At 42.3% G+C, this 24856-nt stretch overlaps 1 protein-coding gene across 1 annotated transcript in view; it reads left to right on the top strand.

The window, feature by feature from the left end:
• Positions 1-76: 76 nt before the first annotated feature.
• The window catches only part of vav2 (vav 2 guanine nucleotide exchange factor), a 195639-nt gene continuing 170859 nt past the window's right edge, over positions 77-24856 (top strand). Inside the window, exon 1 of the mRNA XM_083984091.1 lies at positions 77-394. Within this exon, the coding sequence (XP_083840217.1) occupies positions 191-394 (204 nt within the window). The 5' untranslated portion in view covers positions 77-190. The remainder of the gene's footprint in view (positions 395-24856) is intronic.

Below are 24856 nucleotides of genomic sequence, written 5' to 3'. Positions count from 1 at the left end.
GCCTCTGGGATGGGGATATAGCGCGGTGACGTACTGCGATTAACATAAAGTTGTGAAACTACCTGATTACTGAGCTCGTAGTGAATGATTGAGACATCCGGCGCTGGTAGGGAAGCGACCGTGAACACGCCGTGAAACCAGCTCGTGGACTCGGGTTATACCCTTTTCGTTGAGGAGAGAGAGAGCCGCTATGGAGGAGTGGAGACAATGCGGTCGGTGGTTGATAGACTGCAAGGTCCTGCCCCCCAACCACCGGGTCGTGTGGCCCTCGGCGGCCGTCTTCGACTTGGCACAGGCCCTGAGAGACGGGGTGCTGCTGTGCCAGATGCTGCACAACCTCTCGCCGGGATCAGTGGACCTGAAGGAGATCAATTTCAGACCCCAGATGTCACAGGTGAGTCGCCCCCCCCCCCCCCCCCCCCTCTCTTGTTGTTAACTTCAAACCCAGCAGGTGATGCGTTTGATTCACAGCTCCAGGCTATGTCTTGTGACAACAGCACACCATGCTTGTGTATGCATTGCTCTGCTTGTTCTTCACACCTTTGGGGGGATTTGCCTGGGCAGCCAGAGGGCAGAGAGAGAGAGAGAGAGAGATGTTCCAGGCGTTTGATTTGATTGTGTGGAGTGAATGGAGTGACATTTTTTTTCTACACCATTTTTATTGGATGTTTTCCAGTTGGACCACAGACTGTACACTGAAACTTTCCTGTTGCAACAAGCCCACTTCTTGGCCCCGGCCCAGTACATCTGTGATGATCTGGTTAAGTACACCCGTAGGAGCTTAAACACCTCCATTCAGTTTTGCACTGAAGGATGAACACAAGAGGGTGACAGCCCAGCCCACAGGTGGTGGCCTCAAGGCCTCAGACCTCATCATGCCTGTAGATCTGGTTTCCTGCAGCACTTAAGGTTGAAATCAACCTGTTACCATGAATATTCAATATCTTCAGTATAAATACCTCATGGTTAATTTTCAACACATCATCTCATTTACTACTCTAGATTAAAGGATCAGACGGTTTTTTTTTAATGGTCTCGTTCCAAGTACAAAGAAGGCGAAAGGAAACATTAGCTCAAGGAAGAGGATGTAGTGCAGGTTCCGGCAGTGAACTCTTTTAAAAATAGACATGATCATTTCTGGTCAAATAAGGATTTAAAAAAATATATAATTATAAAGCGAGGTTATGAAATTGTAGCCTTGGTTTTTTTATTAGTTTTTTTTGGTTTGTTTTGATGTTGTTGATTATTCTGTTATATTGGTTATTGAAGTTTCTAATGGTATATTTGTGTTTATTTTTTCTATGTTTGTCATTATTTTGAGTCTGATGTAGAGCATTTGTCCTGTATCAGATGTATTTTCATTAAATTCCATTAATATCAGTGCTAAGTTGAACTATTTGCAGAAGTTTCCTTCTCTGTCGTTGACTCTTTGAAGTCATGTGTGGGTGTGGCGGTTCAATACAGAGACAGACAAATGAATGGAAGCGCTGGAAGGGTTACCCGATACTTTTAAATCCTTTTTGCTTTTGAATTAGCAGCGCTGTCATGAAGGTGCCAGTGGTTTTGTATGGTTTTACCTGCGCCACAAAGAGGCGTATCGAGTTGACAATAGGGAGTAACAAGTGTGTTTATAATAAGACCCAGAGGAAACACGAGTCTACGTTGTGGTACAATTAGAGGTTTGTATTGTAGATTCCACGCGCCTGTGTTTCTGGAAAGCTCCCTCTCCACTTCATCTCACTCCACATTTCCAAAGCCAATACGAGGAAGTGTTGGGTGCCACAGGAAGTTTACGTGACCACAGCAGCAGGGTAAAAGTGCACTGTGGCCAACCTTTCTATTGACTTTTAAACGTCTGGAAGTTGGCTCCGAGGTACCGCCGAGCCTCCATTACTGTATGGTGTGTGGTGAATGGATCACATTTGCCCGCGTCCATAATTGTCTCAGTCGTTCTCATTGTCGTGCCCTGTGGAGGCCAAAACGGCTATCACACCACAGCAATTGGCCGCAGACGGCAACAATTTCTCGACACAATTTCCAAAACATGCTTCTGTTTTTATGACGTGTGAATATCTGGCTTTAAGTGTCTATTGTTGAATACCACCTCCAGTAAACCCTACCTGCTTTTCCTTTGTGTTCCTGAGATAATTAATTGGTTTTGCACATAAAAAGATTGTTATTAAACAGCAGTTCTGATAATGATTTAATCTGTGAGGTAATTTATTGAGCAAAAAAAAAAAAGAAAAAGCCAAATATTTTGGTTCTGGCTGCTGATAAAGTGAGAATTTGCTGCTTCTCTCCGTTTTAATTGCACATTTTTGGACAGCCTGTCAGGCAAAGCTATTTCTTAACATTACATCAGGCTCTGTGAACCTTTGATCCTCTTTTCTGACATTTCTGAGACTAAATGCTTTAATAGAGTAAAACTGACAAATTAATCAGCGAATATGAACGTTAACTGCAGCCTTAGTGTCCAGTCCTTCTCTATTTGCCTCGTATGCGGCGTTGGCCTCGTCTTATCAGCTCCAGAAGCTACTGACTTCCATGATTACAAGGCGAGAGAGAGTGACAGAGAGAGAGAGAGAGGGGTCTGGATGGCATGCTTTGATCCGCCCACTAATCCCATGCTTCCCAGTCCCACTGTGTGGATCTGCAGTGAGGGTGGAAGGGGGTGTCCTCAGTGACAAATTGGGTTAAACAAAATCCTGGCAGCAGAACAGTGGTATGTGATTTATGATAAGGAAAAGGTCAGAGCGCGTGTGCTTTTACACTCGGAACACACCAGAGTCAGTGGCTCAGCCAGATGAAGAGGAGGTGAAGCAGAGCGATTACATTATTTGCTCTGGACGAATTTTCTTTTCCCATCAACAGCTCCGCGGTGATTGATAGTTTCCGAAAGTTGAGTTTTGTCTCTCCGTACGCCTTTACTGTCACCCGTTCAGTACACTCAGATTTGTTTGACACAGGAAGTGTGTGTTAACATGAGCCGTAATGCTGTGTGACCTGAGTCAGACCCGTCTTTTAGTGCAAGTCTAAGGCCTAGTCCACACGAGCCCGGGTATTTTTGAAACCGGAGTTTTGCTTCGCGTCCACACCAGTGGTGTAATAAAAACACTCCGTACACACGCAACCGTGAAATCCGCTACCAAGTGACGCAATGCACGTGTGGAAGGCTGTTTTAACCAATCAAAATACAGTGGAAACCGCTTGGATCAAAAGGCTTGGGACGGAATCATTTCTATACAAATGCTGTTTAAATAATTCGTTATCAAGAAATCCGCTTATAGTGTTCATTTTTGGTCATTTTATGGATGAAAACATGCGCAAAAATCATTTCAAAACTACGTGTTATTATAGCTTTATTTCACAGACTCCAAGTCCAACAATTAAATATTAATTAATTTAATAAAAATGTGTAGCCTATTTGTTTTATTTTCGGCGGTGTCCCTTTGACGTGCACTGCTGCAGCAGCCTGCACATGTTGCTGCGCTGTGTCTTGACTCTTGTGCTGTGTGTTGTTGTGTGCTGTGTTGTTGTGCTGTGTGCGTCACCTGGCTGCTGAGCCACATGACTGTCTGTCGGTGCGGCGCAACTCTGGCTGTTGTGTTGTCTGTCAAAACATGGATGAATGAAACATATCCACTTTATATCGACCGCGGACGTCACGGATACATTTTCGGCTTTTGGCTCGTTCCTCATCTCCGCATAGGCTCTTTTTATCACTGCATGATGCGACCCCCCCCTCCCGTCGTACCCGGGACATAGGCTATTGCCTGTTCATTCATGAAAATCATCCCGAAAAACTCTCAATCAAACAAGGTGGGGAATAAGAAACTGCGGCGCTACTGTAGTAGTTCTGTAATTTTAAAAACACACCGGCAGCCCCCGCTGATCTGTAGCGTCACTCGTTACTGTAAATGATGCTGTGTGGAAAACCAGCTGTGGTCTGTGATTGAGGGTGAGTTTGGAGCTGACAAGAGGATCGCCCTGACGACCGTTTCGTTATATTTTTCTCATTGAAAAACTATACAAATAGCCTAGCATTTAGATGATGTAAAAAATAAAATAAAATAAAATAAAAAGTGATAAAAATCCACTTTGTCACCTCCATTTTTGCGAGCTCACCTGCAAACCGCTGCAAACAACCTCTGCAGCTGGCAGTGTTTACATCAGCACGTGTGCAGCTATGACGTAAACGAGTAAAACAATCACGGTTGCAGTGTCCACACGCACCCGGTGAAACCAACCCCGGCCGAAAACCCCACCCTGGACTCCGGTTTCAAAAAACCACGGTTTCAGGTTTCCAAAAGCACGGTTGCATGTGGACAGGACATACAACCGGGAACATATGTTCACGGTTTCAAAAATACCCGGGCTCGTGTGGACTAGGCCTCACACTCACAGAAAAGTCATGGGCTTCTCCTTTTTTTCCCCCATTGACCTGCTGATTCTGTTCAGTTGCTGCTGTTAGCAGACCCCTAATCACAATAATGCTTTAAACGTTGGCACTGATCCCAGTTTATGCTCCAGTGTGTTATCGTTGCATTCTGTACAGCACAAAGGGAAGTTTTTGAGGTTTTATTGGTTTCATAGTAGACGTTTTGGCATGTTCTATGAGGCTGTAAAAGGCTTATTTGATTTGGCTTACCTGTGCTAGGAGATCCTCGGTTCAAACTGAACCAGGCCAAAAATGGTCTTTCTGTGTGGAATTCTGCTTATTTTTATGTCTGCATGGGTTTAATGCTGAAACAAGGAGTCACTTGATTGATTAATCCATGAAATGAAAACGATATCACTTCCATTTTAGTCATTCATAAAGTATCTGCTCACTCCTGCTTCTCAAATGTGAGAGAGTGCTGGACAAAAGAACGATGGCGATGTCTGTCAGGCCTCTGATGTTTGTCTGGACTGTATGGGAAAACAGTCATTCACTCAGAAATGAAGGACACAGAATGATCCATGAATTGCCCATAGGTCTAACCATAGCTTATATGCTACCCTTGTTATAGCATGATGGGAGATATTATGGGATACCTTTTACTGAATACACCACAGGAACATTCACTGAGGAACGAAGGCTGAATTGATAAAACTCCTCAACTACCACTGAACACTGTTATAAAATCAGCCACTACATTTACACCAGACCTTCAGACCCACTGTACACTGCTGGGTTGGATATGACCAGCTGACAGCATTTGAGTTTAAGTGTTGTGGCTGTTACATGTATATTGTCACAGTGTGGTTTTTTTATGGTCACTTTTCCTACATTGGATTAACTCAAATTTGTTATATTGGCTTATCATATTTATCAAATAATATCCCTCATGACAGCTTCTGCTGCTGTAACAATGTTTGTCAACCTTTGCAGATTTAAAGCATGAATTGGATATGCTGTCAACTGAACTTGATTTAGGTTCTGAGAGGAATAACTAAACAATCTAGAAAGTTTATTTAATCTGACATTCTGTAGTGCAAAAGTGTCTTTCCTGCCTTCCCAAATACATATGTATAATAAACTATAGATTAATAATCAAGTTTGTCAAGGCTGACTTTGAAAAACAAACTTTAATTGGTGGCACAGTTGATTATTCGGAGTATAGTGGTTAAAGCTTCTCCTTTTTTCTTTGTCCTTTTCCTAAACACTTCGGACTGGTTTTCATTGATAATAATAATTTAGTAGTGTGGTTAAGCTGTGTTGATTGGCTGACGTCACTGTGAGAGGCGTGTGCATCCACTGGAGTTAACGAGGTAACGAGACTCACCTGTGTGGGGGGCGCAGCTGCAGCCTGATTGAGTGTTACCCTGGAGACGCCACCAGGCAGGACCACAGCTCCACACCGTTCACTTCTGAGAACCAACTTGTTTTTACTATGAAGATCCATCCACCGTCAACCTGAAACCTGGACTGAGGACCCGAGCTTGCCGCTCCCGGGAGCCGAGACCTGCGCTGTGTCGGTTGGAGCTGCCAACTGCTGCTCCGGTAGGCTGACCCACCTCCACACTGTTTCTCCTGTGGGAAACAAGTCCACCTCCTCTCTGTTTCTTTCCCTGGGCTTTTCTCCTTACAGTAACTTACACTCCAGGTTAGGACTAGCATTTTTTCATTGGCACTTAACCCCAACTGTTGACCTGACTAGTCTATAACATAATTTAGTGGCAACTGTTTTGATTGATTTTACTGAATAGTAGCCTACAAGTTGCAGTTTTTACTGTGAAGAACATCAAAACATTGGAAAAATGGATATTGGCTGACCTGAAACGTTTTTATGAGACTACTAAGTGAACATAGAGATACAAAAAAAAAAAGATGTGTAATTCTGTTTCTGAAAAAGTGAGCCAGCGTTGGTACAAAAAACTTTTAAACTGTAAAATTTCTCCGCTTTGTTGTGAACAGAAGAGGCTCGCACAGAGAAGCTATGATTACCGTGATTTGGGTGGTCAAATAAATCCCAGTATTGTATTTTAAAGGGTAGTGAGGCTTTTCTCCTTACCTCAAGGTTGTAAACGGATGCTTAATGAGCACTGGTGTTCGGAGATGTTTCAGAGCTCAAAGTGTACATATCTAGAAGCAGTGCCTCAGGCGGCGTCTGAAAGACAAAGACTGAGCTCTGCTCTCTTTTGCAATGTTTTTTTTTTCCCTGTTAGTGAGGTAGTTGTGAATACCTTTGGGATGACTCAGACGGATATGTTTGTGTGTGCTCTGTGCTTTTGTCTCTCTACGTGTGCGTGTGTGTACGCTTGCTTGTTATGTTGTTGTGTGCATGTCTGTAAGTGTGTGTGTGTGAGAGAGATGTTACAGTACCTGTGCTCAGATTGAATCAGTGTTGGCTGAACCCAGAGATCTCCTGGAGCTTCTCTGTGCTCTGCGGGGCTCCACATCTCACACAGAGCCTGCTGCTCCCACTCACAGTAATTGAGATTCTTCCTCTTTGTCCTGCTCCCACCAGAAATATTGGCTGCTGCTGGCAAGTAACCAGAGCTGATTTGAATTAGGCTGTTAAATTCTGCCATCAATATGTTGGCAGTGGCAATATAAACAAGGATAATCACAAGTGTATCAAATGGGGGTTCCATCCTCTTTCATTTTCTTTTTGACTTGTCTATTTCATGCCAAAACAGAGGAGAGATAGTTAAAGCTTGTTTCTTTTTTTGTTTTTGTGTTATTTTCGGGGACAGAAACACCACGAGCGAAGTGGATTATCTTGTACAGCGCTAAAACTGAAAGTCTGCCTCTTGAAAGAGAATTTGAGATTAAACGCCTCCTTGCCCACCTGCTGTGGGGAATATTGTTATAAGCCAAACTGCTGGTAAAAATAATTGAGGTTTCACTGTGGAGTGCTCCAGAAAAAGTGGGTAACTGCTAGCTTGTCAGAGAAGGTGCTTTTTTTTTTTTTTTTGCTTTCCCTCTGTGTGTTACTCTGAGGGTGTGGTATGTGGTCAGCAGTGGACTTTGAGCTTTCTGAGATGACTGCAAAACATGAAAGCAATAGGAGTTGCCTACAATGAGGTGACATTGTGCTAGCTTTGCAGGAGCTAGTCTGTGTAGGCTAGACATAACAAGAACAGATATGTGTTCTCTCTGATTATCATCGATATTAAACTGTCTGGAAAATGCAAAGTAGTGCATTCTTGAATTGTGTAATTTAAGACATAGCTAATTGTTATCCCACCATGTTGGTTATGGCTAGCTAACGGGTTGTTTCCCAAACCTTTGTTTTTTTCACTACCTGATACATTAAATCTTGCATTCACTTGTCTTTTATCTCTGGTTTGGCCTCCACCAGCATTTTAGATATCTCGGTTTTCAACCTGATAGCTTTTCAATTATTTCTACTGTATAACGTCTGCTGACAGCTGCTTGAAGCAAACCTGATAGACCTCAGCATGTTTCCTGACATCTACCAACTTCAGCTTGAATGAGGGTGACAGACACAGAAGAAAAGGAACCATGCATCTGATTTAGTGTTAGTTAGTGTATTTTCCTCTACATATTGTCCCCATACTTATGTGACCTTGCTTATAAGATAAATAACTAGTTCCCATGTGTTTTTTAGTTCACTACACAATGATCCAATTGCTTGGTTGTTGGTTATGGTTGTTACACTGAAAGCTCTTTCTTAAAGGGCTCAGTGGGGTTGGGAATAAGATCAGAGAAAGGGTACGAACCGTAAAATCGCATGGTAAATTCCATACTATTCTGAAATCCTAGGTTTGTGACTTGCTTGGGGAGGGGTCTGGTGACTACTGTAGACGAGCACCCACCACTATCTCCCTCAGGAGTAATTTAATCTCAGCATTTGGTCCACGGTTGACCCCCTGACCCTGGCCCCTGCCGGATGCAGGTAATACTGCTAATGGAGCTCGTTAGAGACACGTCCCCGGTTGCACAGCTGGGACGGCGGCACTGGCAGTTAATGGGATTGACAAGGAGTGAATGGGCCAATGCTGGGGGTTTCTAACCTTCTGTGTGATGTAATCCTACTCCTAAGGTCATGAAAATCTTTTTAACTGAAACTTTTGATATTCATGTGGCTTGCAGTTGCACGTTGACATTTCCAGAACTGGCCCATAAACAATGTTTATGGATGTTAATAGCCTTAGTCTCGACCTGTCAGTGCATATGGCAATGCTATGACATTATGCGGCAAGGGGGGGTGGAGACATTTGCCATCGAACATGTTTAAGTACTTGTGGCATTTTTGATAAGCTGAGAAGGACGAGTCCTCTGCCCGTGTTAGACTCCATTCTGTGACCTATCAGATGCTGTGGCCTGTAGCCATCCAACAAGAAGCTCACCCTCAGGTAATGCCAAGTGCACTCTGCATGCAAAACAGTGTTGTTCCCCTGAGGAGTGAGGAGCAGTGTTTTTCCTCACAGCAAGATGAGAAACGAGCGAGGACAGGGTTAATGAATGTCACAGAGTAGGGACATAATATGTGGTGAAAGTACCACAGGCCTTCAGCACAGTAGCCTGCTCATGGGTTTGGTTTGCTAGTTTGTTGCCATGTCTGTCTGTATCAGTGTCATGCTGTTCTGGTAATTGGTCCTTAAGTTGTAAAAAAAAAAAAATCTTTCTGACTAACAAAGAATTCCAGGTAATTTGCTCGAGGTATGAGAACATGCCATAGAATCCCTGTTATCAGTTCTACACAGAAGACAAGTCATAAGGAAGTAGATTAATTTAGTCCGTATTGGCTGGAAGAAATACCGCGGTTCCTGCTGGTAAAGTTGGGATCAAACTTTTCTGTTGACGTATGTTGTCATCTGACCTTGTTGTCTTAGTAATATTGCCCTAACTCATAATCAATAGGATAGATTGGACAAAATGCAACTCAAGACAAACCAAAAATATTTAATATTCCTTTAATCCCAGAGGATATAGAGGGGGCGTGGCCATGCATTGATCCGTACTTTAGGTGTATTTCTTTTCTTGACCTTTCAACCTGTTTTCACACCGAGGAACGACTGCTGACCGTATTCCCAGCGTTGGTGGGAATCCAGTGTCCTATTCAAGGTCGCTTCGTTAGGGTGGATACCCTGGGGCAGGAGGGAGCTTGAAGTTCCTCAAGTTGAAGGACAGTCTTGGTCTCCACTTGGCCTAAAAATAAGTACTTCCTTGGAAACATTAGTAACAGAGTACCAAAGCAACAATGAGGGTTTTACATGCCCAGCTGCTTCTGTTCAACTTGTCAGCTAAGTAAGAATTTATTCTGTTGGAATAACAGTTGTCAGCTGTGCAAACATTTGAATATCCTTAGTATCTCAAAAAAGGTGTTGAGAGGTTTCTTTATACTTATGTGGTGCTTCCACTTAGCGCTGTGTAGTGCTTTTATGACAATCAACTCATGAATATAATAGATATGAAAAAAAAAAAAATTCATCACACTCATCTAACACATGTGAATAACAGATCGAATCCAGTGTTGGCACAGAGGTGCGAACATCTGTCTCTCTCTGCAAACCGGGTTCAGAATACACCACTTAAGAGGCTCAACATCAGATGATGAACTGAATCCATCATTGTACTGTATTATGCGTTGTATGTAACCAACTAAAAGCAACTGGCCAGTAAAGATATTAAACTGTTTAAAAGATGCAAAACGATTGAAGCACTAAAAGCCAACTAAAAACTTCCTGTTACAGTATCTGTCACATTAATTAGAAGATAAGATGAGATGAGTTCATGGATTGGACCAGAGACTTAAGTTCAGTTTCCAGTGTAATGAATTCAACTGTTGTGCTTCCTGTTTCCTGGTTATTTCATATTGTAGTGAGATGAGGAAACCTGACTTGAACATGAACAAGTTTCAGTGCAGTACGTGGATATAGTGTTGAACTTTGCTGCATGTTCAAGTTCTTTTTTCTTTAATATATAAACAGTTAGTAGTTAACATCATGACCTCAATGCAACAACAACCTGGTACACAGTTAAAATATAACAGATAAATGAGGCTCTGCTGATACGATGGGGAACTATTTCTTTGGAGATGCAGCAGAACGTCAGGTTTCAGCTTCTCTCCACATTCATTAGTTTGCCATAGGCTCTCATGAAAAAAATAAATAAATGAGGCTGTAAAAGCATAAAGCTGGTTGTGTTATGAGAGGAAGTACAGCGCAGACTTAAACAGAAAAACAGTTAAGTAACTGTTGTATAATGCAGCAGTCGAATGAATTGCATCGTGGTTGAGGTCAATATTCATCATGTACAAATGAATGGTCGCACACAGACCTCTGCAGCTCTGCACGCCTGCTGCTTGTGCAGTGGGGATAAAGAAACAGGAAGTGAATTTGGAAATCAAACAAGCCCCTTTTTTATTGCTGACTTTCTACATAGGGTAAATACCTGCTACATCTGTGCGCGCTATCTTGCGCAATAGCCTATTCACTGAGGCAGATTTTAGGCTCAATGCAAATACTTGCATTCCCCACAGACATTAAGGAACTATTCAAAGGAGGATGTAATAAAAAAAAAAATCAACCACAGGTTAGTAATCGGGAAATAAAATCAATAATTTAATACCTAATAATGAAAGGCTATTTATTGTAGTTTAACCTGTAACTTTTAGTCAGTTGATTCCTGCTGTTGATGGCACAGTTTAACCCTTTCCACCCAGACTTTAATAATTGAAATGGTGAGCACTTGGCTGCACAGGCCCCGGTATGAAGGTGTACCGTTGTAGAGCATCATGGGTTGAGCATTTTGAAGTACCAAAATTGCTGGGATGTTTGGATCGCTGTGATGTCAGTGTGTGTTTTATCTCACGGCTGATCTCTGGATGGATATCTGTTGGGAGGAATTTTTTTCTGTGGTGCCTGATGGTGAGGGAGCATACAGTATAAGAGAAACCATTAGATATCTAGTGTTTCTGCTCTCTGGTGCAAATTCATAAATTGTTACATTACAGTACATGTTATCCTGTGTGAGAAATTGTCTTCATTTGGTCTCCTCCATTGGTTTTGAACATGACTCACCCAGTTGATGCTGAAAACCAGAGCCACGCATGTTATCGTCACTCCTCCACAGAAAACCCTCAGAACGTTCATCTGCCTCTTTCTTCATTCTCTTCGCTGCATTCCTCTGGGAACGCTGTGAGACTGGAGCACAGCGTTTATACTGTACTGGGAACTCCGCGTTGACCTATAATCTCTCAGACTGACAGGCAGAACTGAAGTGATGTCATGTAAATGCAGTTTACAGTAACTCCTTTTTTTTATAAGTGACGGCAGCATTACCTGTAATCCTTGTGTGTATAAAAACATCCTGACACATGGATCCTTTTGTTTGCATCCTCATATAATTATCTTATCTAACTAACCCCCTGGGGACACATTACGCTTTGAGGAAACAGATCCACCATTGCCTTTTTCCACCAGAGATGGACAAAGAGATCACGGAGCCTTATGGAGACTGTCTGATTTCTGAAGAAGCTCCATCTGCAGAGTGGTTGTTGGGGGTGATTAGCACGAGCATGTGGTGGAATGGCAACCTGAATCTTTCCACAGCCAGCCCATGCTCTGCTGGGCGCCATCGCTCCACAGCAAAAAAACAAGAAAGGCGAGGCCGTAGTCTTGTCTCTGTAGTGGCGAGCCAGATGGTTGAATCTCTCCCCTGCCGTTTCTCTTAAACCGCACCACAGAAGATCTCTCTCTTCTTCTTTTTTAATTGATTTAGACTGTTCATTTGTTAATCAGTCTCCAGTGTGTTTTTTTCCTCCCCGTATTCTTTCAGGCCTATTACGTCCATCCACAACTGTCAGTAAATGACACTTAGCTTTTGTTGGAGCAGTGCTGTTGCTAGGAGTCTAATTCCAGTTGTTGTGGTAGTGGACTGATTGTGGCTGTTTCCTGCGGTCGGGAACAGATTAGGATCTGAATTGTACTGCGGGGAGAGGCACAGCAGTTCCCACCCCCCCACCCTGCGGACACCTCCAAACCCAGCTGTACGCATGTACACACACACACATGCACACACTCCAGTACATTAGCAGCCTCTTTCTGGAGAGAAGATAAACAGCTTCATAGTTTCTCTATCTCTTGTCAAGGGAAACAGATATTATGCACCACAGTGATGCACTGCCCAGTGGCTGCTAAGTATAGGAGGAGTGTTTATAGCTTGCACCAGCCATGGATTTTTCCAGTTTGTGCCACAGAATCGCCACAAGAAGCCCCGATATCCCATTACTGACGCGTATTGATCATATCACATAATTGGCTGCGGAGTAGGAAGGGCACAAAGGTAGGGTTACAGCAGCAGACTGAGTCCCGTAAAAGGCCAGTGCTTATTGATCTCCTCCACGGCTCAGTGGCTTGTTAATCATGCAAACAAAGTGGAACAGTGTTGCAGGTTATGGAGGGCGGAAGAGATCATTTCCTCATGTCCTACCTTTGGCTCAGGGTACGCTCCTTTTGTGATTTGTAATTTTAAACTCCCAGCTGATTAAAGTAGATTTGGTTTTCTGTTACAGCGTCTTTCAAATATTGTGGAGATCTGCATTCATTATATTATTTCTTAAGATAATTATGAAGATAATATTTTGTGTATACAAAGTAGAGACTTACTGTATTGATTTTATTAATGGATAAAATGATTGGACCATAAATTGCCAGACGGTATGGGTTTATAAAGTTTTATTTTAGCACCATCACTTAATCTGATCAGTAAGTAGATGCCCTCAAAACATTGAACCCTACAGATGTGTTGTAAACTACATGATAGGAAACCATAAGGAGTGAACTAGTCTAGGATTTATGAAGCTGTAGCCAGCTTGTGTTTGCACTTTTCTTCTGACATTTCACCAAAGTGATGGATGAAAATCACAACAGATCAATTTTCCGTTGAACTAATCAGCTAGTGTTCTCAACACTAATAAACCGCTAATCAGCTAGTGTTCTCAACACTAATAAACCGCTCAGCATGAACTTGGGCCTGCAAATTCAATTTTGAAATTAATCAGATGAGTGATTATGGGCTTAGAAAAAAACAACAAAGAATCCCGTCATGGTGCGAAGTGTAATATTTAGATGTGAGAAAACAGAATCCCCACCAGCACCAGCTCCAGCTCCAGTGCCACGCTGAAGGACACTTTAGCAGGGGCAGAGTCTTGCCAGCAGGACTACACCCAAGTAGTGTGGTTGAAGGTCGGCAGCTTTAACCACTAATATCTCCAAATACAGAGGAAACAAAACCACCTCATCAGTCTTCAACAGACATTCATTGGTATTCTGGAGCTTTCCAATCAGCCCTGAAATTCCACATTGTGAGTCTTTTTCCATTAATGTACCTGGAATAAGCTGCCACCTTGCATGTTAATTAAATTGTAATTGTCACTGTTAACAAAGGCCTTAGAAACCTACTTTCAGTTTTTATCTGCTTTGGAAGTTATCTTCCTGCTTTTTCCGAGCAAGTGAAGAACTCCTGGTGGACGAGACGGAAAAGCTTTGGGAGGTAAAGAGGAAACATAAATCAGTTGTAAGAATGTACATATTACATTACGACTATGCAGAGTGTTGCAACGCTGAAACATTTTACAACTGTTCACACTTCACAGACCTCAGAGCTGTATACGCGTCGTGTTTATATTTAGTCTACTAGTTGACTACATCGCCGTGTGAGGGCCTGTTTTCTTTCATTATGCAGTTGGCGTGTCAGTCCTGCATCGTCTAACTCAACATCTCGCTCCTCCGTAGTTGCATTTGTGTCTTGGTTTATGAATGAGATGTGTTTAATGTTCGTGTTATTTACTGCCCTTGTAAACATTTTTCAGCACTTTCACTACTTCAGACATTTGAGTCAGGAGTGGAGAAAAAAGAAAATGAGGTTTTTTTTCTGTTACAGATAGAAAAACAGTATTGCCACGGTTTTCTTACACACATACAAGTTGTCCTGTCCATCTGTGACTAATGATATTTGCCAAAAAAAAATAAAAAATCTCCACAGTGGCAGGTGAGCTTCCTCAATCCCATTCCCCGTCTAAAAAAAGGTGAAGAAAACAGTTAAACCTGCCACTGGTTTGATGTTGGCATAATGAAGGCAACCGAGTGTGAAGAGAGAAAAGCTAAACAATTTAGAATTAATGGTGGAAGCTCCTGGGGGAAACAAAGAGGGGGGAAACACATACACACACACTCAGAGGCAGAGAAGGTGGAGTCACAGAGAATCTGATTGAGAGGAAGCTTTTAGTGGCTTTCTGCTGTGAAATTGAGCATGTCCCTCACACTGACGTCCAGCACCCGTGTAGTCCTCCACAACTCACCCTCCACGACAGACAACGCTTTGCTTTAACCTGGCTACACAAGGCTGTGACAACAAGCAGGGCTTACACACACCAACACAGTGGTAGTCTCTGGGTTTGAAAACCTGTTCACAAGCCTGTACCTTTAAGTGTTTAAAGACCAAATAAAGCCAGATGTTTTTCTTGTGACTAATTCCTTTAAGAGTAATCTTTGGCCTGACCTTTTACTAGGTTGTCAATTATTAATACACCCATGATTCGTTCTTGTCCCAGGAAACTCTGTTGGCTGTGGAAGGCCTGCTTAACTCATACCCCGGTGAGCCTTTATCAGGTAGTTAGTTGGTTATAGTTCATGAAGCTGAACTGACACTTCATTTTCTAGATGGAATCTGGCGAGACTACAAACAGTGAAGGACCATAGGGCAAATCTGCACAGACTCTTAAAACCAATAAAAGTCACACATAGTTGAAGACACACATAGTTGAATACTGTCTGAGCACATTTATAGAAAGAGGTTATTGCTCCTCCCCTTTAGCCTCAAATGCACCAAGTCTACCATCTCTATCCGTAGCCCTTGGGTGTCAGCAAGCTGGAGATATTTATAAATGTTTTACTAATGTTGCGATGTCAGAGATTAATAATTTACAATACTAAGAACAATAATTGACATGCAATTCGAGGTGTCAGCAGCTTTAAACAGGTAAATAGACGTCAATGGATAAACAGACATTAGGTACAATCTTCTAAGAGTAATACAGTCTTACACAGAGACTAAAGGAGCCTGATAAAGACTGCAGTGTTTAAGAGGTAATTTTCAAGGCTGCAAGTGAATTAGAATATACTGAGACGTGCTTTTTAATATCTACTCTCAGACATGAATGGGATTGTGAAGATATTGGAGGAACTGTTAAGTATCTGCATCAATTTCTCCTTGTTTGGTGTGTGGGATGTAAAATTCCTTGTAGGACAACAAATCTCATTCATAATAACGGGCCAAACAATGCCTGTGAAATGCAATTAGCAGTGACAGGCTTGATTCATCTTTCTGTCTCTGTTTATCCAAGTTTTCCCCCTTTCCTTTTCTGAGGAGATTCACAGCTTCCTACTTCCTGCTTAGCATACGGCCTCGGTGGGTTAGAGAGCAAGTGAGAGAGAGGGTTGTGTAATCCCCTCCCCTCCCCTCCTCCTCCTCCTCCCCCCCTCCCTTCCCTTCCCTTCCCCTGCACTTAGCCAGACAACAAGAAACATCTGGACAGAGAACAGAGAGTTCAGAACGCACCCATCCCCACCTTGGATGAGTCCAACAATGCTTGGCTCAGGCTTTGCACTTGGAGTCCGGACACCCTACTGTTATCCCACAAAGCCCCGTGCAAGTGTTGCATTCTTATCGTGACTTTGCCGATTTCTGAGAAGAGCATGTGGGTGGATTCTGTTGTTGGGAGCTCGCTGTGTTGTGCAAAGTGTGTAATTTTCTTTCTCTCAGTGGGGTAAAAGGTGTTATTTTCCTCTCTACATTTCTATCACGGCAAACCGAAACTGTTTTTCCAGAGGTTTTAATGTTGTGTATCTTCATGCTGCAGGTGGTGCGTTTTCTCCCTGATGCTCACATCTCGAGCTGTTTCACTTTACTCTTCCATCATTTAGAGGATAACTTCCATCATTTCGATGATCCTTGGTTAAGATCACAGTAAACGTCCTGTATTCACTGGCTTCTGCCGCTGTTGTATTTTAAGCCGTGTGTAGAGAAAGTTCGCTTCACTGGTGCCACCCAATCTTTTTTTCTACATCAGTGATCCCCTGTGCAGGTGCTGCAGCCCGATTTAGAACTGTGGAATAAAGTGGGCTAACTTCTGCTTTTATATTTGCCTTCTTATTCAACTGTGTCTGTTTCACTTTTCGTTCTTTCCCACTCGTGTCCTTGCTGTGCTGGGCCATGTCAAGAGACAGGTTGGATGCAGCGGATACATTTCACTCAAACTCATGCAATTGATTTAATTTTTCTGCTTCAGTGGACAGAATGGGTGGTAGGCCTGTGGTTCTTATTGTAGTTGACTGCCATGCAGAGTAAAGCAGAACCCATACACTGTTACATAGGGCGGATGACACACTTTAGATTGATTATCACTTTGACAGGAGGCAGTTTTAAAATGACAAGAGACAAAATTTGAATGTGTCTTAATCTTTGCTTAATATAGTCACAACCTCAAACCTCAATTTGCCTCCGTTTCTTGAAAGTGAGAATATTCTCTTCACACTCTGTGGTTTGTTTGACGCTTAGGCAAAGATAGTTTGTAGACACACTTGATCTCATGCATGTGTGTTTCAGGCAGGAAGCTAGTGTTAGCAGCTAGCCCATGTTGTCAGTTTGTGGTCTGATTGATTGACTGACTGCTGCAAAAGCTTGTCCTGTCAGTCTGTGAAGCCAGTGTGTCTGCTAGCTACAGCAGCAGTAGCACTGTTAAAGAGAAACTAAGCAGGATTTTCCCCATCGCTATGCTACATTTTTACCTTACCTAACCCGCAATCTTTTGTTTATGACAGTTAAGACTACACAAACATACATGTCGACGTCGTAACATCGTAGGCTATAATGTTATCCACCGCTCTCTATGGATTGATTTTTGGCCAGCTTTGTTGTAAACAAATGCACATGGCCAGGCGGAGGGTCAGTAAAACGGAGGAAAAGCGACCGGACTTGCATAGTTCCTCTTTAAAACTAATGGTTGTGTTAGCAATATAGCATTAGCATCGTGACAAGTGACTTACCAGCCAGTGTTTTGATCTTATACAACACTGGGTCTTATAGCCTCCTGCCTTAGTGTGTTCCTATCAAATGATAGGCTACTAGCTGTAGGCTATGCTTACAATATGTGTGTGGGTATGAAATTAAAGTGAAATAAATTCACATAAAAGTTGGCTATTTCAGATTGACTGGTTGTTGTAATAATATAAAAAGCACAAAGTGTAGTATTAGACTATGTATTTGGGTGGAATTACAATTAAAATACTGTAGCATTTTTTGCTCCTCACATTTATTTTATTGTGGAAATTTGGCTGTTAGCTATCTCTGTGTCTTTATCACTTTAACCAGTATTTTTCAGAAATTATTGGAGCTCCTTGGATTCACATTTGTCACACAATGGAACTGTGTCCCTCCCTGCCCTCGTCTTTTCAACCATGTATTCATTAACTGGTTGACAAAAGGCTTCTCTCACAGGAGAAACATCCTTTTCATGTAGAAAACCCTCCGTCCTCACCGTCAAACACCTGCCCCGCAAAGGTTGTAGCCTTTGGTATACAATCGAGACATGTGGCTGTTTCCACTTTGCTGGCCAACATTTAGCTGAGGGGCTGATTGTATGTTGAGTTTGACCTGCTCGTCTTTGCCCCCGGCAGCGCTCTTTCATTTCTCTCGTCCTTACCTTGTTTTTCCAGCGTGACTTGACCTTGATAGAGGGGTATGGGGGAGTAGGGGATCACATTTTCTCCCTGACCGCCACACTCAGATAGGCCTCTGAGATGATGAACTACGCTGCTCGGTGACATTCATCTTTCCCACCTTCTCTTCTCTTCACACCTCTCACCTCACCTCTTTTCTCTTGGTCGTCTCTTTCTTCCGCTTTAGATTTAGAGGAAATAAAACTCATATGAGATAAGGGGGAATATTGTCCACATGTATTTTCTAAACTCAATTAAATGACATTTCTTCTAGCTGCCTACAGTATTTCTGCATTAGGAGGAGCTTCATAGCACAGGGTGACTTGCCCCATTTAAGGGTGAGCCCCAAGACGATACACACATTGTATTAGGTTATGAAGCAGTGCACAGACATATTGCATCTCTTAGGTATTTAATTGTCTTTAAATGTCAGCACGAGTGATGATACTACTGGGAGATCATTACAGGCCTCACTGGCTTAAGATAGCTACTTCTAACCAGACAGCTGATTCGCTGTTTGACTGGCAGAACTGATATATTTTCTCCTGGTGGAATTTAATTTGTGTAATCATGGAGACAGCCTGTTAGGACCCCACAGCATCACTGAAGACTGGTTTGATTGATAACTACAAATCTGTTCTAGTCTTTGCCCTGTCATTCATGCTGCTGTGTTATTGGTGGGAAATATACTTGACTGCAAACCAGTCAAAACTAAAACGGCTCTTTCCTTTGAATGTTTAAGGATGAGAATGTAGTTCATGATCTTAATTATCAGCGATGAGGTTGATTACCGTAGATATATATTATCTAATCATGGAGAATGTTTTAGTTCTTTGTTATAGTGATTTATGCACCAGTCTCATTTGCATGTCTGGACCACTTGTGTATACTGATATTATCAATGTAGAGGAAAATGAGTGCTCCCCTGAAGTGGTGTGTCCTACAGACAATAAAATTTAAACAAACACACCAGGATGGCTGACTAGAGTATGCCAAATCTGTGAGTGTTGTTGTATTGCAAACACTGTGGGTCAGTCCATGTGTTGGTCAGTTGGTCCATCACTTTGGTTCAGGCTAAAATCTCTCAAAAGCTATTTGATAGATTGCCATGGAATGATGGTTTTGATTAAATATTTTTTTTATCGATTTGTTTTTGCAGCCCTAGTCCTTATTTTTGTTGGTTTACGTTCAGAGATTCAAACATATTCAGCAGCTGGTTTGTTTTCGCCCATTCTTCTCCTGTGAACATGGCACTGCTTTCTACATAAGAATGTGTTCCTGAATCCAACTGCATGCTCAAAGGTGTGCGTGTATGTGTGAGACACTGTAAATGTGTTAGCTAGAGAGCCTGAGGAGCTTTAGTTGGGTATGAAGGTTCAGCTGTCACCCTACATCTGTGAGATTCCTACAGGAGCTATAGGTCGGGAGTGAAGGTTTTGAGGGCAGACTTGAGGGCGGTAGGAAACTTCCTCATCGAAGAACTCCATGAAAGCAGACAGCTGAAAGTTAGAGGCCTGTGGCCCCCGTGCACCCCTGCTGACACTCCTGTCGTCTGTGCTTCCTCCTCCATTAATTAGAAGAGCCCTGGCTAGCATTGGCGGCCAGAGGAGGAGAGACTACTGAAATATTTAACTTGAGTACTTGTACATTAGGCTACCTCAGGCAAAGAGAATATTTAAACATGTACAAATGTTCCCAAATGTACAGTTTTCAGATTTGAGAGTACTGTCAAAGATTCAGTAGGTTTCAGTCAGAGGGAAACTAATTGGCAGCATTGGATTAAGCCATAGGAATTAGCTTTCTTCAATGAAATGCACCATTTACACTTTACCTTGTGTTCACTCGGTGCTGTAATGCTCATAATGTGTTATTACCTTGATCCCTGTATTACTGTCATTGCTGTGAGAGACTTTAGCACCACCATCAGCAACTGTGTTTGTTGTTCACAGCTTTGTTTGTGAGACCGGTGTACTTTTATCAAGGTTATGAGACAACAAATTATTATCCACCCTACTTTGCATCTTCTGCAGATACAGAGGATAAAACACCAAGATAAGTGTGGGAACACCAGCACTTTAAAAGCCGCTGTATCCTTGAAGCGCTTACTCCTAATTAAAAGAGAGTCCACCAGGCACTGAGAGCAAACAGGATCCTGCACAGTACCTCGTCTTCAGTAGCACAATCAAACCGGCGGAATAAAAAGAAGACATTTCCATTTTCTCATCTGCTTAATGACAGGTTCCTAACGCCTCAGGACAAACAAGGATGTGGTAATGAGAAAAACAATAGGATGGCTTGCTAGACAACAAAATGTGATGGGAACAGAGGATTCCCTGCCATTTGTTTTATACCGACTTTAACGATGCACTTGATTAATTGGCTGTTTTGTTGTAAAGCAGTTTGTAGCAGCACTTAACTTCGCAACAGCCCGAGGCAAAGCAGTGTAAAAAACTTTTAGCCAACATCTTTGGGATGGCTGTACCAGCCTGTTTTTGACAGCTGTGTCCCTAAACAGTCGACTGAACTGGAATGTACCAAAAAAAAAAGATGTCCCCTTACATGATTTTACTCTTCTGTACAGCATCTGCTTCTTCAATTATTCAGCTTTCCTGAGATCATTAGGCCCGTTTCTGATCTTATGTAGTAGAAAACACACCTGTCATCACATCTGTACTTGGAATTGAATGGTCGCCACATAAATCTAAAACTTGCCAAGAATCCTCAGAGGGATGCTGAAGGTTTGGTGTAAATTTGTTGCCATTATAAATCTCCACGAAAAATCATAGCAAAAAATCCAGACTTCCCAAGAAGACATAATTTATGCATCTGGTCCATTTAACTGGAAAGGAAGAGTGACAGTTCAGCTTCTGCTTCAGCACATGTACATAATGTTTATTGACTGACTGACTACTGTTTGCAGTTAATAATTCATAATCAGTTTATGATCTGACTTTATATGATACCATATGTTCAGAGCGTTCTTTAAAATGTCACATGAACTTCCACATTTTGTAGTTGTAACCCATATTATAGATGATCATGCGTAATGGAAGCTTTATAAGGTTCTTCATTTCAAACCCTCATTTCTCCATTCACAGGGTACAAAGTTGATCATTTCTAACAATTCAGTTCATCTAGTTAAACCATTTCAGTAATTGTATAACTTGCCATCATGCAGCTGTCTTATGTTGACTGGAGAAAGTGACCTCCTGACAAGTTTATTATCAATATTTATCAATGCTGTCTGTTTGCATCACACATTTAGACATGAATTACTCTCATGCACATTCAGCAGTTGCTCATGCTTTAAACAATTGTCATGGGAATGAGATTATTGATTGTTTAAAAAGTTTAGGGGACGTAATTTACTTTTACGGCTTCAGCAGTTTCTGTAGAGAGACAGAACAGAATATACTAGCCCTTGAAATACTGGGCCCTTTCACACTTCAACACCTGGCATGTGACACATTGAGTGATGGATTGTTGGTTTTGGAAACTTTCAATAATTGCCGAAGCCGCCTCCCCTCCTTCCCGCTCCATCACGACGCCGCCTCTGTACTTTGTTTTAGGCAAACTGTAGCCTTTAGCAAATCGAAGAGCGTGGGCTGTTTGTCTAGTTTGCATTTCTATCTCATTTGGCCCATCCGGAGCGCTCGTGTGAAAGATCTGCCTGTTCATTTGCTGAATATTAAAGCCATCTGTTGGCGTTTGCTTCCTCCTCAGGACATCCCCCTTGACGTGTTGTGTGTTTGCCATTCATTTATAGAGCACGTAAAGCAACCCCACAGTCCAATTAGATTAGCGGCGCAGACAGACAAGACAATGAGCGCACACACGCGTTCAGCGGAGGGTGGGAGAGGAGGGTCCTGACGTGCTCACCCAACCTCACAGACTTGTGCACATATGCAAATTTGTGTGCATATGCCATCTGTAAATCCTGACTCTGCTTAACAAGTTCACAGTTACAGTTTTAACCCTTTACCTGCCACATGCTCTGCGCTATCTGACTTTTGCGAGTTCCTTTTTTTATTAGAATCATTTATTCAGTAAAACACACACAATTAAACAACAAAAAAAAGATGTAATCGTCACACAGCGGCTTTAAAACCACACTTCAGACGTCCTTTACCACAAGTCTTTATCAACAGTATGCCGAGTCATAGTCTTCTCACGGCCATCTGCGCGTGTTGCCAGGTTGTGATGGATAGTTTCCATGCCGAGAGCAAACGTGGTGATTGGTTGGTGCTGGTGGACGGAAGGAAAAGCGTGCGCAGGCTGATCATGGTGCTGTTACACAGAGAAATTGATCACAAACTCCTGAGCGTACAGGTCGGGCCTGAGGTTTAATGAATAATTTAAATGTGGCTGATGACTCAGCGCTCGTAGCTGCTGGAAATATATACAGTAGAATCCAATATAGTGTGTTTTTGTTTAAGGGGTGAAGTGTCAGAAAGAGAGGCAGGCTAATGCTGATTTGTGTGGTATTAAAATCCATTTGCTTTTCTTCAGTGAGACTCATGCAGAATTTATACTGATTCCACTAAGCATGGAGCTGAATGCAGATATATTTTGCCGCTTCCCCAGATTGTCCCTGTACTAATATCAGTTTTTATGAGCACAGCAAATGTTTAGTTAAAAAAAAAAAGACTTCATCACTCTTCATCCTGACAACCGGATGTTTTTTTTTTCAGACAACAAAAGTGTTGTTTATCTTCCCAGGGCCAGATGCCGGAGAAATGTCTGTGTGGTAAAATATTGTTATGTGTGCTGCATCACATCCACAGATAAAACGCCATCTTACATAATGTGACTGCTCACGGTCACCGGCCGGAGCAACTTGCCCAATACTGTCTGTCGGGAATGTTCAGGGCAGAAAGGAACTTCATTTAAGACAGAAAAATAAGTTCTGGCAGTTTCCTGGTCTGAATAGACGGCTGGAGATTTTACAGACATGAAGTGGACTGTGGTATATTGCACTCATTCTGCAGTTATTCAAAAGAAACATTAGATTAGATTGGAAATATTATATCATTTGAGTTGAAAATTAAATTTTCTGATACTTATCCCCCAAAACAGTTAATTAAAACACGTTATCATTAACATCATCATCATTAACAGTTAAATTATTAATGAATACGATCATTAGTGGTTCTGTGACACATCCCTTGATGCTCACAGACCCAAAACAAGTCTGATTAATTAGGGAAAGAGCTGGAACCATCTATTACAGCTCCCTGTTCCCAGTGCAGCCTCGCTCCAGGTAATGATAAGAGTCTTATAGACAAATGCACAGGCCCCACATCCCTCCATTTCTAATAAGAAGCCCCCTTTATTCTATTATGAGCTATGAATTATGGAGTTCACACACTGTGCTTCTCTCTGTGTGGCTGAGTGACTGCTCTGATTTAATGCTCAGAGCTGTTAGTCCCTCCTTGCCAACGCTGTCCTGCACTCCAGGACCCAGCCTCTAATGGACACAGTGGGAAAAAGGAGAAAAAAAAACAAGCTTGTCTAATGGCCAGGCTTCTAATGTAATGCTAAAATAATCAGTAACAGGGAGGCAGGATGGAGGTGGAGGTGGGGGTGGTGGGTTTCCGGTTTGAGGGGTTGCAGAGGTTGACGTGCTGGACCGCTGGTTTGGAATCTGGGAGGGATGACCCCACCAGCACCTCGACCCCGGCCTACCCCCAGTGATCAAGGGAGCTGTCGACCCCACTGGGAGGAAGTTGTGATGTAACCCCTCAGGGACAAGCACTGATAGATTAGACCACAAGTAATGTTGATGAATGTGCACTTGATGTTTCGTTAGAAGAGCAGGTCACAGATGGACAGTTTAGATCGGCAGATTAAAGCAGATGAAACAGATTTAGGTTGTTTGGGTGTTTGAAGATCAAAAAAGAAATAAGAATAACACTTTTTAAAGCATCTGTTTTATCGCTCTTTTCATTTTATTTTGGAAAATAATGGCCAGATTAATCTACAGACGTGTCTCAACCTGTCTGAGGCAAATGTCCGAGGAGGAAGTTACATAACACCAGCCATATTTCAGAAGTTTATGGACCTCACTTGTTGTAAGCCATATTTTTTTACAACCATTCTGAGAATCACTGGACACTACTGCTCGTTAATAACATCCCAGTTGATGTTTTGCTTTGCCTGCAGATGTTAAAGGTCCCATATTGTCATAAATAGTAAGATTTCCATGTCATTTTTAATATAAAGCAGGTGGATATTAATACTTTGAAAGCACCATAGAGAAATGCCCACATCCTGTATTCAGAAACTTGGCCTCAAAATGAGCCATGAGGACCTGTAACGTAGTGATGTCACAACAAAGCAGTGCCCCAAGCCTTAGCCACACCCACCTAGACCCACCACTCAACCTGGCAGGATTTGGTTTTACCTGAAATCAGAGTTCAGAAACCAATCAGAAGACTGACTCTAGCTCCAGAGAGAAGCCTTTGGTACGTAAAACCACAATTATGTCCTCTTATGAAATGAACCCAAAATAGAACACTGTAAAAGTGTAAAATACGTGATCTTGACTGTCAGACATGATTAGCAAAGCGTGTCCTCAATGTTATGTAAATGCCCCGGTCAGCCGTCTGTCTTCAGGGCTGCAAATGGCTCTTTGTAATGCTCCTGTTGCATGAGTGCAGAGGAAGTCAGGACACAGCCTGTT

The sequence above is a fragment of the Trachurus trachurus genome (genome assembly GCF_905171665.1).
Source record: "Trachurus trachurus genome assembly, chromosome: 12".
NCBI classification, from domain to species: Eukaryota; Metazoa; Chordata; class Actinopteri; order Carangiformes; family Carangidae; genus Trachurus; species Trachurus trachurus.
The sequence above is the reverse complement of the archived record's forward strand: the minus strand, read 5'-3'. Positions and strand labels throughout refer to the sequence as shown.